This window comes from Heterodontus francisci, chromosome 19 (assembly GCF_036365525.1).
Source record: "Heterodontus francisci isolate sHetFra1 chromosome 19, sHetFra1.hap1, whole genome shotgun sequence".
NCBI lineage: Eukaryota > Metazoa > Chordata > Chondrichthyes > Heterodontiformes > Heterodontidae > Heterodontus > Heterodontus francisci.
In genome coordinates, this window is record NC_090389.1 from 40,266,234 (window position 1) to 40,284,058 (window position 17,825).

Sequence of the window (17,825 nt, forward strand, 5' to 3'; positions counted from 1 at the left end):
AGTAGATCTGCTGGCACGGAAACCACACTACACTTCCGGTACACTCGGTTTGCAAATAAATGGAATCTTTTAAGTATGACCCCAACAAAGGTCTTCCATGATGCTAAGGAGTGAGATGCCCCTGTAGTTGTTGCCTTTGTTTATATATAGTGTGATGATTTTGTCATCACTCATCTCCTGTGGAATAGAGCCTACTTACCAGCAGCAAAGTAGAAGGTCACAAAGGTGTGGCAATAGCTGGGACTTTCTGTGCTTGAGCAGTTTGGCTGGGATTCTATCCTTGCCTGGAACCCTTCTGTTCACTAGACGGTCTATGGCCTTCTCAAGCTCCAGTAATGAGGGTCCTTCATCTAACTCATCCATGGCAGGAAGTTGCAGGAGAGCATCGAGCACAGACTGGGAGGTGTCCGACTCACAAGAGTACAGTAGTGTTCAGCCCAGCGCGACATCTGTTTACTTCTGTCGGTGAGTACTTCACCATCTGCCGACTTCAGGGAGCAACTTTGGTGATGGTAGGGCCAAGCGCCCTCTTGATCCCTTCCTACATAGCTCACAGATTTCCTTTGTCACACGCAGTTTGGATTTCTCGGCACAAGCTGATCCAGTGTTTGTTTGCATGGTATCTCCCTCTCCCTTGCACAGCTGTCTTGGCTACTTTCAGGTCATGCAGTGTCCTAGCTGTTGGGTTTATGTCGTGCTTCATGTACGCTTTGTTTTTTGCATCAGTGACAGATATCATCTGAGTTGAGTAAGTCTCAAATCAGCCCCTGTTACCAAATTATGCTTCTGCTGCTTCATAGATGATTGAGTTTAGTGATTTCCAAGCTTCATCAGTGCTGGCATCGGTGCTTCCAGTTAAGGTTTTGGTGGGATCAAGCCTTCTAGCGACAGTGTGATGTGCTGGTATTTTGCATCATTGCTTATGCAAAGGATGTTGATGCATTGAAGGCCGTCGTATTTGTAGCTGTGGAACTTTCGGGGGTGCACTTTCACTCTGCTGCTGATAAGAGAGTGGTCAGTGTCGCAATCTGCACTATCGTAGGTACAGGTGTGAAGAACAGTGGGCAGATCTTGCCTCCTCGTGATGACGAGATCTAGTTGGTGCCAACGATCAGACCTTGGGTGACCCCATGATACCTTGTGGTGATATCTGCCCTGGAAGAAGGTGTTGGTGATATAGAGTTCATTCAAGGCACAAAGTTCAAGAAGGCGTTGTCCATTATCGTTGATCTTGCCCAACCCATGACGACCGAGACATGTTGGCTATGAATCACTGTCTGCCCCAATACGTGTGTTGAAGTCACCCAGGGTGAATAGCCTCTCACCATTTGGGATGTCCCTCAGAACATCACCTAGGGAGTCATAGAAATGCTCTTTATCTGAGATGCTGGCATTCAGAATTGGTGTGTAGACAGATATGATGTTAACTGTGCCTCCATCGGATTATAACTGCTGGGCGTTGAGGCACTCCGACATTGCCACTGATGGCTCACTTGACTGTGTCAGCCAGTTGCTCACTGCGTAGCCTACACCATGCCAGTAGAAGCTGTAATTAGCCTCTCCAATAGAGCCTGTGTTGGCTAATCTGGTTTCTTGTAGAGCAGCAATGTCAACATCCAGCTTGTGTAGCTCACAGTCAATTAGGGCTGTCTTGTGTACACTAGCTGTCATTCCTGGACACATAGTCCTCACATTCCAGCTTCCAAGCCGAAAGGTTGTCTTTCTTTATTTGCTGTGTAGCGTAGAACTAGAGTAGAGTTTCGGCCAAGGAAGCATGTTATTGATAAAGGCAATCACAACTGTAACAGACATCAGATATATCACAGGCATAATGTACATTTTGCAATTTTGGCATGAAACATGTTACGAGGGATTGTAATTTTGCTGTATACCACTCAGAAATTTGAGAGTCAAACCTGTGGATGTAGAAGCTAGTAGGGGGTGTCCCTCTTTACCATATTTGAGTCATATATAAAGTATTTAAAATTGCATGATGAACCTTCCACCTAGTTCTTCAAAACCACAATTTTTGCATATATTATCAGAAATGCATAGCTGGAAATTTTTAACTGGTTTCCTAATGGACAGCAGATTTTGAAGTACCTGAAATAGTTAGTCTTGCTAAAATGGGTGCTGGAATTTTACCAAGAGGGAAAATGAAATCATACATAGCAGCTAAAATTGGTGACAAGTTCGAGAGGAGGTTTCAGACAGGGCAAACTCTTTGCAATATCACTGGGTGGAGAGAACTTTGCAGCTAATATTAACGTGACTAATTTTCTGTTTTTTCATCTCTTGCCTGTAACCTGTAAATTCAGTCCAGCCAAAATAATTACAGTAGCGTCAATCAGTGCTCAGGGAAACCTTTCATTTATCTCAGGTTTCAAGTGCTATTCCTGCCCAATATGTAATTAAAAATAATCATGGATTAATTATTAAATTGGAAATAATATCTGCCTTCATAATTTACATTGGTTGTTTGTCGATACTAGCTGACTGGGAAATCCACATTACTATTGGGAATCCTAAAAGATCTGTTATTTCTGCCATTGGCCAAAGATATATGAAACATTTCTGGGTATTTTTTAATATTTACATCTGTATTCAGTTGAAATATGAGGAAAGCCTTGGTGCTAATGGTAAACTGATGAGATGGAAGAAGGCCCAGACTTGTTCAATGAAAGGGTCTCTATTTAGTTGGTTGCTTTATTGCAGCAATTTACATTAGCAACTGTCATTTCACTGGAAAGCTTTTGCATACACTTCATCTGAGGTCTAAAAAGTGACACATGCCAACATTCATAGTCTCTCTTTATGTCAGTTCCACACTTTTATAGCCTTTTTATTTAAACCACATTTCACTGGGCTGCATTAGAGCATATTTGAATATTTCATTTCCTATTAATTATGCACTGTGACCCATGCTGTCATTAGGAGAAGAGAATGACCCATCTAATGTAACGAAGTCTACAAAGAATTGTTGAACATTCCTGCTGATGGAAGAAAAATCCAGAACGGTACTGAGACCGTGGCCAGGTGTGGTCAGTCCACTGCTGTGATGTGTGGTAAATGACAGAAATGAATTTCAGAAAGCAAGCACAAACGACATTTTGCTAAACTGACGAGCTGAGCATGAAGGCATGCTTAGTGACAGTGACCTACATGGTCATTGAAGATCTGATATAATTTATGATATATATAATATATTGGATCCATTAGTGAGCATAATGAAGTAGTGAAATGAAAGGGTATTTGTGAAATCAGTTCAAACATCCTGCTAGGATTATGATTAAATGATTAATGAAATGCTACTGCATAAGCATTTTCAAACAGTAATTCATGCAGAGGCTGATAAAAATCCTCCAATCATATTTCCTTCACATGCGAACCTTATCTAGACCATTTTATATAAATCATGAAATATGCTGTCTGCTGGCAAGGTACTTATTTAGATTAGTTATAAACGTGCAGAAAAAGGGAACATCTTCGCAGTATAAAATAATCATGCATAATTATATTCATAATTCAAGCTTGTGACAGATTCCATCTTTCTTATTCTTGTTGTCCTTTGCCTTCATTCTGGCTTCATTTGATTTCTGTTATCTTGATGACATAATTAACTGTTAAAGCTCAGAAAATAAGGAGACCTTCGAGAAGAAAAAGGTTGGTTGCTTTTTAATGGCACCAAAAGCTTTATGTGCCATACATATTCAGTCATACATTTCTGGAAGAAAATCATTTCTTGTCATTTTGGTGAATTACAAAACAGTACTTTCACAGGATGATGGGATTTTACCTTCTTTCCACATTAAAATCTTGATTCCAGCTCATTTTTGTTGTCAGTTTTTGGCTTGTTAGTTTTTTTTGTAAATCATAAAGACCTTTATCACCAATTTTGAAATATGAAATGCCTTTTTTTAAAATAAAAGGATTAAATATGTACAACTGGGTATGAGATTTTTTTGGTATCTCAGGAAAGCAACAGCAGCTTTTCTATATTTTTAAGAATGTTGATTATCTGAAGATTTCACCTTTCATTTCTTCTCAGACATCTCAACAATGAGCATGCACTAGATGACAGAAGTACAGCACAGTGTCGAGTACAGATGCAGGTTGTACAGCAGCTGGAACTTCAGGTAAGTTTTTTTCTGAAACAGATGCATTGACCCAATTATCCAACTGGTTTACCATGATCAAAAGTCTAGAGGTAACAAACACACAATAGTTAACATCTGTCTTAATTTAAGTTCATAACTATAATCAGAGGCCATTTTCCTCATACTGATACTTGCTTCCACTCTATAGGACTATGAGGCATTAGCCATTCCTCAAATCATTTGTTTTCTTTAAGTATTTTTCCACAATCAAGTAGCTATCTATTTAAGTTCAATTTACCATCAGGAATTTGTATAAAAACAGAAAACCTACCGTGTTTCGATACTTTAGTCTCCAGTTTAACCTCTGTGGCCCCTTTCCCTCGCCTGATTGTCTTCCAATGGCAGTTATTGGTTCCTCTCTTTGGTCACCAACAAAAGAAAGCAAGGCAATAGAATTTGGCAGTATAGCTATTTCATCCTTCCGAGTGTCAATGAAGAGTTTGTATTTACACTATGATCCCATTTTAGTAATAGTTTCTTCATTTGCACTCTATAGGCTGAAGTGGCACTGCCTCCTAATCATATTCCAGCAGTTGCCAGCAGCCAAGCTTGAAAAAGAGCAGAACCAAAGTTGAGAGGGAAAATGGGGATGGGGTGGAGGCACAGAGGTTGGGGTGACCAAGACTGTAAATAGCAACTCTGAGGGCTTGAGTTCAAATCCCACCATAGCAAGTACTGAAATTAAATTCAATATACATGATAATTACATTGATGTACAATAGTCATTTTCTTAATAACTTTTTGTAAAAATTATGTTTAAAAGCTTTCTAATGCCTATTAGTTCTGTGCACCCAAAAGAACCAGTTTAATTTTAGGAGCCTTCTTGAAAGCCTGAAGAAATGATCAATTAGCAGAAACTCTCAATAGTGATTAATTCGATCCGGGGGTGGGGTCAGCTTCTAGCACCATGGTTTTAAACTAGTGCAAAAGATTGTGAAAACATTTACTTGCGCTGGATGTAATTTGCGGTTGAAATTCCACGATCTTTTGCTGATTTTGGCAAATTGGATTGCAAATAATAGAGCAATCCAGCAGAAACTGTAGCCCTATAAATGTTGAGAGGGTCTAAGTATATAATGCGCAATTATTGCACAAACAGGAAGCAAATTTCGCAGTCAGGCTCTGTAAGCGTAAACGTCGTAACGGAATCACACAGATATCTGTGATGGAGGACAGCTGTTTAGCATGCAAAGAAGATAGGAAGAAAGGTAATATACAGACAAGGTCTGTACCATTTCTATCACTGCGAGGGTGTTGCAGGAGGTGTAGAAGAAAATAAATGACTTAAGGAAGAGTGCAGTGTTAAGCCATGGATGGAAATTACTGTAAGGCAGGAGGATGGGGCTTAAAAAGTTGTAGCGGTCAAAATGATAAATAAGCAAAACTACTGACATGGAGAAATATAAGCAAGATGTAGTAATTAAGATATTAGATGTGGAAATATGGTTATACGTTATGTATAACATAGTGGGAAAGGGAATGTACCACTGGAAGGATTTACATTGGCCAAATCACCATACTTTAATGCCCGCTGATGCTATGTTTAGATGAAAAACTGCCATAAGAGAGGGTGATTTTTTTAAAATTCATTCATGAGATGTGAGTGTCAGTGGCAAGGCCAGCATTTATTGCCCATCCCTAATTATCCTTGAGAAGGTGGTGGTGAGCTGCCTTCTTGAACCACTGCAGGTAGGTAAACCCACAATGTTGTTAGGGAGGGAGTTCCAGGTTTTTGATCAGGCGACAGTGAAGGAGCAGCAATGTAGTTTCAAGTCAGTATGGTGTGTGAGTTAGAAGGGAACTTGCAGTGGTGGTGTTCCCATTTGTTTGCTGTCCTTGTTCTTCTAGTTGGTAGAGGTCGCAGGTTTAGAAAGTGCTGTCGACGAGCCTTGGAAGGTTGCTGCATTGCATCTTGTAGGTGGTACACACTGCTGCCACCGTGCACCAGTGGTAGAGGGAGTGAATGTTTCAGGTCGTGGATGAGGTGCCAATTAAGCAAGCTGCTTTCTCTTGGATGGTGTTGAGTGTCTTGAGTGCTGTTGAAGTTGCACTCATCCACACAAGTGGAGAGTATTCCATTACACTCCAGACGGGCTGAATTTTGTGCCAACGGCAGGGCTCCCGGCACCAGGCTGAAAGGCGGGTGCAACCCCACCTTGGCCACTCAGAGCCCTCCTCCCGGCTTTATTGAATGGCGCCAGGCCAATCAACAGTCCGCGCCGGGATCTCTTCCCTTTAAAGACAGCGATCCTACCTCCAAGAGCTGTCGGCCAAGCACAGGGCCGGCAGCTCAGTGGTAACAGTAGCGCCACCAGGAGCAGTGCCCTCTGTTGGTACTGTAAATGCCTTGGACCCAGACCCAGCACTTGAGCCCCGGACCCAAGGTAGGTGAGGCAGGGTTGCCGGCGCCAGTCCGGCAGGCCCCAATGGGGGGTGAGTGCGCGTTTAGTTCAGGGGAAGGGCGTCCAGGGAAGTGGTTTGTTTGATGGCAGGGGCCCTCCGTGGGCCACAGATTGTCCATGGAAAAAGCCCCCCCACATCCCCCAACCCACAACCTGGATGGTTTAATGCCATTGGTGAGGGGAAGAGGCCCTTAAGTGGCTGTTAATATGACTCTTAAGGGCCTCAAGGCAGGAAGGCCGTCTTCGGCCTATCCCGCCCCGGACAAAATTGTGTTGCCACGGGAAGGCGACAGGCCCTCCACCTTCTACCTCCGAGCTTGTCTCCCGGAAACCCAGAAAATTCAATCTGATTTGTGCCTTGTAGATGGTGGACAGGCTTTGGGACAGGAGTCAGGCGATTAATTACTCACTGCAGAATTCCCGGCCTCTGACCTGCTCTTGAAGCCACAGTGTATATATGGCTGGTCCCTTTAAGTTCCTGGTCAGTGGTGACCCCCCCTGTCCCCACCCCAGGATGTTGATGGTGGAGGATTTAACAATGATAGTGCCATTGAACATCATGGGCAGTTGGTCATTATTGGCACTTGTGCAGCACAAATGTTATTTGCCATTTATCAGCCCAAGCCTATGAATGTTGTCCAGGTCTTGCTGCAAGCAGGCACAGACAGCTTCAGTACCTGAAGAGTTGTGACTGGGATTGAATGCTGTGCAATCATCAGCGAACATCCTCATTTCTGACCTTATGATGGAGGGAAGGTCATTGATGAAGCAGGGGAAGATGGTTGGGGCTGGAACACTACCCTGAGGAACTCGTGCAGCGATGTCTTGGAGCTGAGATGATTGGCCTCCAACAGCCACAACCATCTTCCTTGTGCTAGGTATGCCATTCACACCTCCTCTAGACACATCTTTTGTTACTTTACTTACCCCATTACCACTCCCTTTGCTCTTGCACCATGAAAGCTTTTGTCATTTAATCTCTCCTGCTGTCCACCCTATCACAGACCTTCCCTTTTGTTCTTCCTTCCACCCTCCCTGCTTTCACTTGCTCAAATGCATTCTAAGTTTTCTCAGTTCTGATGAAAGGTCACAGACCTGAAATGTTAACTATTTCTCTCTCCACAGAGCATTTCCAGCATTTTCTGTTTTTATTTTTAAATTCTTGTTTTGGGTTAATGACTTAAAATAGCAGACAAAAGAAATTGAATCCCTAGATGAACAGTAACGGTAGATTTTTTGAGGGACTGCCTAAAATGCAATGAGACTGTGGAGATTTGAGATCTTGCTTCACCGCATTACTGCTGAAGCCCTTATCTGCATCCTTTGTTACCTCCAGACTTGATTACTTCAGTGTTCTACTTGCCAAAGTCCTGAGCCCTGCCCTTCACATATTGCAACTCATGCAAAAACTTTACCACATGCTCTAATAGTTACAGGATTTATGTAGCTGTTCCATGTACATGTATGTTATATAAATATACAAAGAAAGCAACAATAGCAAGTGACCTTTGGTGGGGGGAACTGAAATTATCAGTGCAGCAGAAATCGTATAGCAATATTTTGTGCTGCGAGTTCAAGTCAAAAGGTACAGTATGAGTCTACAAGTTATGCCTGATCAGCAATAACTCATCCATAGACAACATTCAGTTAAAGTCAATTTCAGGTATGGCTGAAATATTGGAGAACAGTAGCACTATTGACCTTATATATAACAAGAAAGAACATGTGCGTCAGTTTCTGAACAACTCAAGTAGTTCTGCGTTCAGAGGTAAATGCACAGGAAGTTGCAAGGTAAAAAGACCACAATAAAGTCGGAACATCTTTCATAACCAGTAATAAAATAGTTGCTTTTTATGTATGACATTGAAAGAAAGATCAGATTTTGGAAGACCTTGCATTAATTCAGATATTAATGCCACTCTTAAGGGCTGTTAGAACTTTTCTATTCTGATTAGTGGCAGAAACAAAATTGCTTCTGAAAACATAGACTAAGGTATTTCCGATGAAGCATTTTGCTGGATATATATTTTAACCTGATGGCTTTGCTAATGGACTGTAAAAGATTTGCTTTTCGAAAGGAGGGCCTTTTTTTAACTCTTTCATGGGATATGGGCGTCGCTGGCAAGGCCAGCATTTGTTACCCATCCCTAATTGCTCTTGGTAGCTTACTAGGCCATTTCAGAGGGCCATTTAGAATCAACCACATTGCTGTGGATCTGGAGTTACGTGTAGGCCAGACTAGGTAGGATGGCAGATTTCCTTCCCGAAAGGACATGAGTGAACCAGGTGTGTTTTCACGGCAATTAATGATTAGTTTCATGGCACTGTTATGAAAGTGTTCCTTTTTAAAATATTTTTTGAGGACTTGTTTAGAATTGTGGAGATGAATTCATTGGAGGACTGAAGTGATTCCATAGATGCTGAACTTTTTTTTATAGGGTCACTGGAAGGACTTTGTTTAAATACAACATTTACTGGATGTCACATGTCTTCAGCTAAGTAAACAAAAGGTGCCTTCTGACTATGGGAGTTGTTTACGAGAGAGGTGACATGTCAAGATTTATGGTGCTCTAGAGTGGGTTTCATTTTTGAATACTGTTTTGAGTCAGTTAGAGGTCAGCCTGCTAAAAGAGAAGAACCGTTCATCTTTTCTCCACCACTTTGAGAACCCCTGAGACTTAAGTGTAAGAAATAGAGAAACCGAAGCAGCATGTCTCCTGAGAAGCTTCTGGAAGACTTCCTCTTGACATCTGAACGAACTGCTTCTGAAAAGATCCCAGTGACCCATCTATGTGCACCGGGAGGCCAGACTGTATGCTATCTGAAACATAACATATCTTATCCTTTTTCTTCATGAATTAACAAGTACTTTGGCCAAAGCATCTTTATGTTACCTTGAACGTGTGTATGTGTGTGTGTGTGTTGGGTACGTAGAAGGGAATATATATATATTTACTCTCATATTTCAAACTGTATGGTAAAGCTTTGCATCTTTATTGACTAAGTCTTGTGTTATAATAAATTAATACTTTTGTGTTTTTTAAAGAAACCTGTTGGGTGGATTTTATTTTGAAACTAAAATAGATAGCGTACACAATTGGCTGCATCGGTAACTGGGTCAACATTTAAATATATGTTGTGACCTGTGGAGAAGTGGAACTAGAGAAAGACAGTGCACTCCTCCTGCCTTGGTCGTAACATATAACTGGGGGCTCGTCCGGGATAACCCAAAGCCAGCGGCTTTTATAATTGACCAGTGCAATTGTAAATGGGGTGATAATAACTGAAAAGGGGAAAAGGAAAACACCAGGTTCCATGGCATTAGAGTAATGTTTACACTACCTGAATGGATTTGTCAGTTGCTACAACCTTTCTGGGGAGGGAGAACTTATCCCTAACCAAGGCTAAGCTAAAGGAATTGGCAGCAAATTTGGAGTTAGAGTTAAAACCAGGAGCTAATAAAGCAGACATAATTGAAGTAATAGCAAAGCTTTTGAAATTGGAAGTAGGAAAAGGTAATTCAGATGCAAATTCATTTGAATCAGCTAGGATTCAGTTACAGAAGAAGCAGCCTGAACAGGAAAGAGAATTGGAAATGAAAAAACTTGAGCTTGATCAGGAAAAATAAATGAAAAACCTTGAACTACAATTCAAAAGGAAAGAGAAGAGAGGCAGGAGAAACAAAGAAGAAAGGGAGCAAGAAAGGGTATTCAAATTTTAAAAAGCTAGAACTGAAAAAAACAGATAGCCTTGACCTTGATGAAAATTCTGGTGAGGAAAGAACTGACTCCAGCCCAGGACCCAGTGGAGAGCTGTTTAAATTTGTGCAAGCTGTCCCGGAGTTTGAGGAAAGGGATGTAGAGGCATTTTTCATTTCTTTTGAAATGATAGCTAGACAGATGAAGTGGCTGAAGGAAAGCTAGACACTGCTTATGCAAAGCAGGTTGATGGGCAGAGCTCATGCAGTTTATGCCATATTTCTGAGGAGGCTTTTGCAGATTATGAGATGGCAAAAAAGGCTATTCACTCTGCTTATGAGTTAGTCCCTGAAGCTTATAGGCAGAAATTTCAAAACCTCTGGAAACAGCCTGAGCAGATTTATATAGAATTTCAGAGGGTAAAGCAAATTAACTTTGATCGTTGGATGCGAGCACTAAAGGTAGAGGCCACATATGAGACCCTTAGGGAAATAATTCTCCTGGAAGAATTTTAAAAATTCACTCCCTCTGTTAGTAAGAACCCATGTAGAGAACCGAAGGTTTCAACAGTCAGGCAGGCAGCTGAGATCGCTGATGATCACAAGCTCGTTTACAAGCCATTGTCCATCACCTCCGCAAATCTGAGAAGGATAAAAGGTGGGAGGGTGAAAGGAAGGCAAGTAGCCAGGAACAAGAAGGGATAGCTGGGAACATCCCAGGATCTCCCCCTCCAGCCAGAAAGGAAGTTGCTGAGGGTGGAAATGAGGTGGGACACCTTCAGGCAGAATGCTGGAAGTTGTGGGGTAAACCCATGGGACTTATTGGGGTACACAGGGCCAATGGAGACAAAGGGGCCCTGACCGAGAGTAGGTCAACTCTGTCTACAGGCAAACTATGGACAACTCCAACAGTTACCATTCCAGACATTAGGTCACTCTCCAGGTGCACCCGATACAAAGGTATGGGGATATACTCCTCGCCGATACCATTCACTAAAACTTTGCATTCAGTGCACTCTCTGGTGGAAAGGTTATGCCTTTCCCCAGTACAACAGATCAGGCTATAGCTCTGATTACAGCTGTAAGGCCAAGTACAAAAACTGCTGTGAGTGCAGGAGAGGTGACAAAGATACCTGAGAGTTATAGGGAATTCTTGTGGAAAGGAAAAGTAATTCCTTATCCCTCAATGAGGCAAGTAAACCTATAGTTATACTTAGGGATACAAGAGCCACCCAAACTCCTTTGCTGGGGAAAGGCATAACATTTCCACCAGAGAGTGCACTGAATGAGAAGTTTTAGTGAATGGTATCGACAGGGAGTATATCCCCATACCTTTGTATTGGGTGCACCTGGAGATTGACCTAATGTCTGGAATGGCAACTGTAGGAGTTGTCCATAGTTTGCCTGTAGACGGAGTTGACCTTGTCCTGGGGAATGATTTGGCTGGAGTGAAGGTAGCAGATTCTCCAGTAGTCACGGAAAGACCAAGTGAAGTCAAAGGGAGAGAACAGTTGCAGGAAAAGGCTCCAGGAATTTTTCCTTCATGTGTAGTGACCCAAGCAATGGCTAAACAAGTTCCATTGTCGGAGATCGAATTGGCACCACAGACAGATAACTGAATATCTGAAACTTTCTTTGGGGATTTGGATAATCCGAAGGAAATGTTCAGTATATCTTCTCTGATCAAGACTCAGCAAGCAGATCTGGAGTTAAGTAAAATGGCACAGTCAGCTCTAATTGAAGCTGAGGCAAAGGGAATTCCGGAAGGCTACTATATTAAAATTGGTATTCTGATGAGGAAGTGGAGACAACCTCACAGACCTGCAGATGAAGAATGGAAGGTAGTTCACCATATGGTGGTACCACCCAAGTATCGCAAGGAAATATTAAGGATAGTGCATGAAATTCCTATGGCGGGACGTAGATCCGGAAGACCCAATCACGTATATGTTGACATTTTTACTGGCCAGGTCTTTACAAGGACGTGGTGCAGTTTTGTGAAACGTGTCATAAATGCCAGATTGTAGAAAAACCACAACCTGCCATAAAACCAGCACCTCTAATTCCCATACCAGTTTTTGAGGAATGATTTAATAGGGTGTTGGTAGACTGTGTGGAACCTTTGCCGAAAACAAAAGCAGGACATCAATATCTACTCGTTATTATGGATGTGGCTACTCGGTTGCCAGAGGCCATTCCCTTGAGAACTATTTCTGCTGAGGTAGTGGTAGAGAAGTTAACCCAGTTCTTCACTCAATATGGATTACCGACTGAGATTCAGTCGGATCGAGGTGCCAATTTTATATCTAAAATTTTCCAGGAAGTTATGAGTACTCTGGGTGTAATACAGTTAAAGTCTTCAGCATACCACCACAGACACAAGGGGCTTTAGAACGATACCATCAGACCCTCAAAATGATGATCAGAGCATGCTGTCATGAATATCCTCATGAATGGGATAAAAAGTTGGAATTTCTTTTGTTTGCCACTGGGGATTCAACTAATGAGTCTGCCGATTTTAGTCCTTTTGAAATAGTTTATGGACATGAGGTAAGAGGTCCTCTAAATCTAATCAAAGAAAAGTTTTTAGAACAGAGGGACGAATCCTCCGTGTTAGATTATGTATCCGTGTTCAAGGAGTGGCTGACGAGAGCCTGCAAAGTGACTCAGGAACACATAGGAACATACAGGCAAATATACGAATTAGGAGCAGGAGTAGGCCACTCCGCCATTCAGTAAGTTAATGGCTGAACTGATTACTCCACAGTTCCACCTATCCCTGATAACCTTTCATCCCCTTGCTTATCGAGAATCTATCTACCTCAGCCTTCAAAATATTCAAAGACTCTGCTTCCACCGCCTTTTGAGGAAGAGAATTCCAAAGACTCACAACCCTCTGAGAGAAAAAGATTTCTCCTCATCTCTGTCTTAAAGGGGCGAGATCTTATTTTTAAACAGTGACCCCTAGTTCTAGATTCTCCCACAAGGGGAAATGTCCTTTCCACATCCACCCTGTCAAGACCCCTCAGGATCTTATTGTTTCAATCAACTCTTCTAAATTCCAGCAGATACAAGCCTAGCCTGTCCAGTCTTTCCTCGTAAGACAGCCCGCCCATTTCAGGTATTAGTCCAGTAAGCCTTCTCTGAACTGCCTCCAATGCATTTGCATCCTTCCTTAAATAACGTTACAATACTGTACACAGTACTGCAGGTGTGGTGTCACTATTGCCCTGTATAGCTGAAGCATAACCTCCCTACTTTTGTATTCAATTCCCCTCACGATAAACGATAACATTCTATTAGCTTTCCTAATTACGTGCTATATCTGCATACTAACCTTTTGCGATTCATGCAGTCGGACACCCAGATCTCTCTGCATCTCTGAGCTCTGCAATCTCTCACCATTTAGAACAAAGAACAGTACAGCACAGGAACAGGCCATTCGGCCCTCCAAGCCTGCGCCGATCTTGATGCCTGTCTAAACTAAAACCTTCTGCACTTCCGGGGTCCGTATCCCTCTATTCCCATCCTATTCATGTATTTGTCAAGATGCCTCTTAAACGTCGCTATTGTGCCTGCTTCCACCGCCTCCCCCGGCAGCAAGTTCCAGGCACTCACCACCCTCTGTGTAAACAACTTGCCTCGCACATCCCCTCTAAACTTTGCCCCTCACACCTTAAACCTATGTTCCCTAGTAACTGACTCTTCCACCTGAGAAAAAGCTTCTGACTATCCACTCTGTCCATGCCGCTCATAACTTTGTAAACCTCTATCATGTCGCCCCTCCACCTCCGTCGTTCCAGCGAAAACAATCCGAGTTTATCCAACCTCACCTCATTGCTAATGCCCTCCAGACCAGGCAACATCCTGGCAAACCTCTTCTGTACCCTCTCCAAAGCCTCCATGTCCTTCTGGTAGTGTGGCGACCAGAATTGCACGCAATATTCTAAGTGTGGCCTAACTAAGGTTCTGTACAGCTGCAGCATGACTTGCCAATTTTTATACTCTATGCCTCGACCGATGAAGGCAAGCATGCCGTATGCCTTCTTGACTACCTTATCCACTTGCGTTGCCACTTTCAGTGACCTGTGGACCTGTACGCCCAGATCTCTCTGCCTGTCAATACTCCTAAGGGTTCTGCCATTTACTGTATATTTCCCCCGTATTAGATCTTCCAAAATGCATTACCTCACATTTGTCCGGATTAAACTCCATCTGCCATTTCTCCGCCCAAGTCTCCAACCGATCTATATCCTGCTGTATCCTCTGACACTCCTCATCACTATCCGCAACTCCACCAACCCTTGTGTCGTCCGCAAACTTACTAATCAGACCAGCTACATTTTCCTCCAAATCATTTATATATACTACAAACAGCAAAGGTCCCAGCACTGATCCCTGCGGAACACCACTAGTCACAGCTCTCCATTCAGAAAAGCATCCTTCCAATGCTACCCTGTGCCTTCTATGACCGAGCCAGTTCTGTATCCATCATGCCAGCTCACCTCTGATCCCGTGTGACTTCAGCTTTTGTACCAGTCTGCCATGAGGGACTTTGTCAAAGGCTTTACTGAAGTCCATATAGACAACATCCATTGTTCTTCCTTTATCAATCATCTTCGTCACTTCCTCAAAAAACTCAATCAAGTTAGTGAGACACGACCTCCCTTCACAAAACCATGCTGCCCCTCGCTAATAAGTTCATTTGTTTCCAAATGGGAGTAAATCCTGTCCCGAAGAATCCTCTCTAATAATTTCCCTACCACTGACGTAAGGCTCACTGGCCTATAATTTCCTGGATTATCCTTGCTACCTTTCTTAAACAAAGGAACAACATTGGCTATTCTCCAATCCTCTGCTAGATAATATGCTTTTTTATTCTTCCTCCCAAAGTGGACAATTTAACACTGTCCCACTTAAACTCCATTTGCCAGGTCTTTGTCTACTCACTTAACCTATCTATATCCTTTTGTAGCCCCTGATGTCCTCTTCACAAGTTACTTTCCTACCTATCTTTGTGTCGTCAGCAAATTTAGCAACCATACCCTCAGTCCCTTCATCTAGGTCATTTATATAAATTGTAAAAAGTTGAAGCCCCAGCACTGATCCCTGGGGCCCGCCACTCATTACATCTTGCCAACCAGAAAAAGACCCATTTATGCCTACTCTCTGTTTCCTGTTAGCTAACCAATCTTCTATCCATATAGAGTAGTCAAAAGGATTGGGGAAGTAAATAATTTGATTGACACCCAGATCGCCGGAAAAAGAATCGGCTGTGTCACATCAATATGTTGAAACAATATCACGCCGGAGAGATGGATAAGCAAGCGCAGGTATGTCAGGTAATAGGGACAGTGAAGGATGAAAGGGATAGTGAAAATGAGGCAGAAGGAGACCTAGACAATTCTCAAATTGAACCAAAAAGACCTAACAAGGCTACTCACAGCATTTAAAGGAGTCTGTAGGGATAAACCAGGATGTACAACCTTAGCCAAACATGTGGATGTAAGAGAATCCACTCCTATAAAACAGCATCATTATTGCTTAAGTCCAGAGAAACAGGCTCAGGTGAAAGCAGAAATCCGATACATGTTGGAAAATCACCTAATTGAACTCAGTCAAAGCAGCTGGTTAGTGCCTAAACCTGACGGCTCAACTAGATTTTGCATAGCGGACAGAAAGGTTAATACAGTATGAAAGGCAGACTCCTACCCAGTTCCTTGCTTGAAGGACTGCATTGACAGGGTTGGCAGTGCCACATTTCTTACCAAAATAGATTTGTTAAATGGATACTGGCAGGTTCCTTTAATACCCCGAGCCTTTGTCACACCAGATGGTCTTTTCCAATAGCGAGTGATGCCATTCGGGCTAAAAAAAATGCCCCATCAACTTTTCAGAGACTGATGAACCAAGTGGTAGCCAGTGTTCGTAACTGTACGGTTTACCTTGATGATGTGATGGTATATGGTGACACTTAGAAAGACTGCTTGGAACAACTAAAAGCTCTGTTTAGAAAATTACAGTCAGCTGATTTGGTGATAATCCTTGCCCAAAGTGAATTTGCAAAAGCATGGGTAACCTACCTAGGGCATATAGTAGGGCAAGGACAAGTGTTGCCAAGAACAGCAAAAGTACAAGAACATTGTAAACCTTCTGAAGTATGCTCAGTGCCAGCATAACGCTAGCTAATGGCTGTGAGTGTCAGATTGAGTGATGGTGTTTCTTCCTCCTCAGTCTCTTGTTCCTCTTCCACTTCACACCCCTGCACGACTGCTGTTACCAGGTGGCAGTTCTTGAGTATCTGAAAGTATAAAGGCAGAAGTGTAAATGCATGCTTATGCCATCTGCAGCTTATAAATCAGAAGAGATTGTGGGATGAGGGGTAAGTGGGTTGTGAGAGGGAGAACGAGGTTGGAACAAACTAATATCTTCAATAGTTTCAACCCTTCTGCTGGCCACGGTCTCATTCGTGTCTGCTTCAATGATGCTGAGCACAGTCTCCTCTGTCAGGGTTAAGTCATGCAGCCTTGACTGTCCCCACCTGTTAGGTGCCTTTGGATATGTGCCACCTCGTCCAGCAAGGGAGAGGGAAATGTGTCAGTGTGTGTGGTACGATCTGTTTGGGTGCTGTGGCTGACATGGTTGAGTAGCTGGCAGTTTGTTTGAGGTATGGTGTGAGGTTTGCAGCAGTGCTCAGTGTGAGAGGGTGAGGTGAAGCTCTGAATGTGAAGTATGAGTCATGGTCAGTAGGGATTGTTGATAAGTGAGGGAAGGGGGTCTGGTGAATCGAGTGGTGTGTGAGGCTAATTCTGTTGGTGGGATATGGCATTTGAAGATGCATTCACTGACCTTGATAATTCATGCGCAGTCATTGAATTTCTGTCGGCACAGCATCCGGGTCCTCAGGACGACTCTGGTATGGACTGCAACGGCTACCTGCTCTCACTGCCTTTGCGTCTTCTATAGGGCCTGGTCCCTTAGAGATAGAGGACCTCCCTCCTCCTCTCCACCTCTCCACCTCCTGCACCACAGCCTCCAGTGCAGCGTCGGAGTGTGCTCTCTGCCCTGTTGCACCATTAGTCAGTGTTCTTCCTGCTCAGAATGTCTTTCCCAGCCATTTTCTACATCTGCTGAAGCCAGAATGTCTGTCCCCTTTAAGACGTGCAGGCTGTCTTTAAGTAGTGCTGGCTAGCTTTAAGTTGTGCTAGCCTGGCATGAACTTGGGACTCCTGCTGAGGCAGCCAATCAAAAGCCAGTTTAGCACTGGGCTGCATGCTACTGTTATTTAAATTTGCCGGCAGCACCAAGTTTGCTTGTTGCCTGCATCAAAAGCAGCAGGTGCGGGTTAATCATGCATCATGCACCCTGTACCATTTTCGGGCCTTAACCAATTTTTTTCCCTCCTTGTTTTTACTGTGAGCTCCCCAGAGCTTTGCAGCAGCATTGAGCAATTGTTTTATTTTTTAAACAATGGGAACTTTAGAATGAGTGCATCCCATTGCTTGTCAACTCTCCTGTCAGCATTTTGGGTATTGTACTGACAATGTGGATGAAATTCAACTTTGGAGG

The 17,825-nt window shown here is 43.0% G+C and overlaps 1 protein-coding gene across 21 annotated transcripts in view; it reads left to right on the plus strand.

The window, feature by feature from the left end:
• Window positions 1-17,825, plus strand: part of LOC137380025 (forkhead box protein P1-like) — a 621,483-nt gene that overhangs the window by 539,452 nt on the left and 64,206 nt on the right. For all 21 annotated transcript variants that reach the window (XM_068051516.1, XM_068051514.1, XM_068051512.1 and 18 more), the window contains one exon: window positions 4,049-4,136. In XM_068051516.1, coding sequence (XP_067907617.1) covers window positions 4,049-4,136 — 88 coding nt within the window. The remainder of the gene's footprint in view (window positions 1-4,048; window positions 4,137-17,825) is intronic.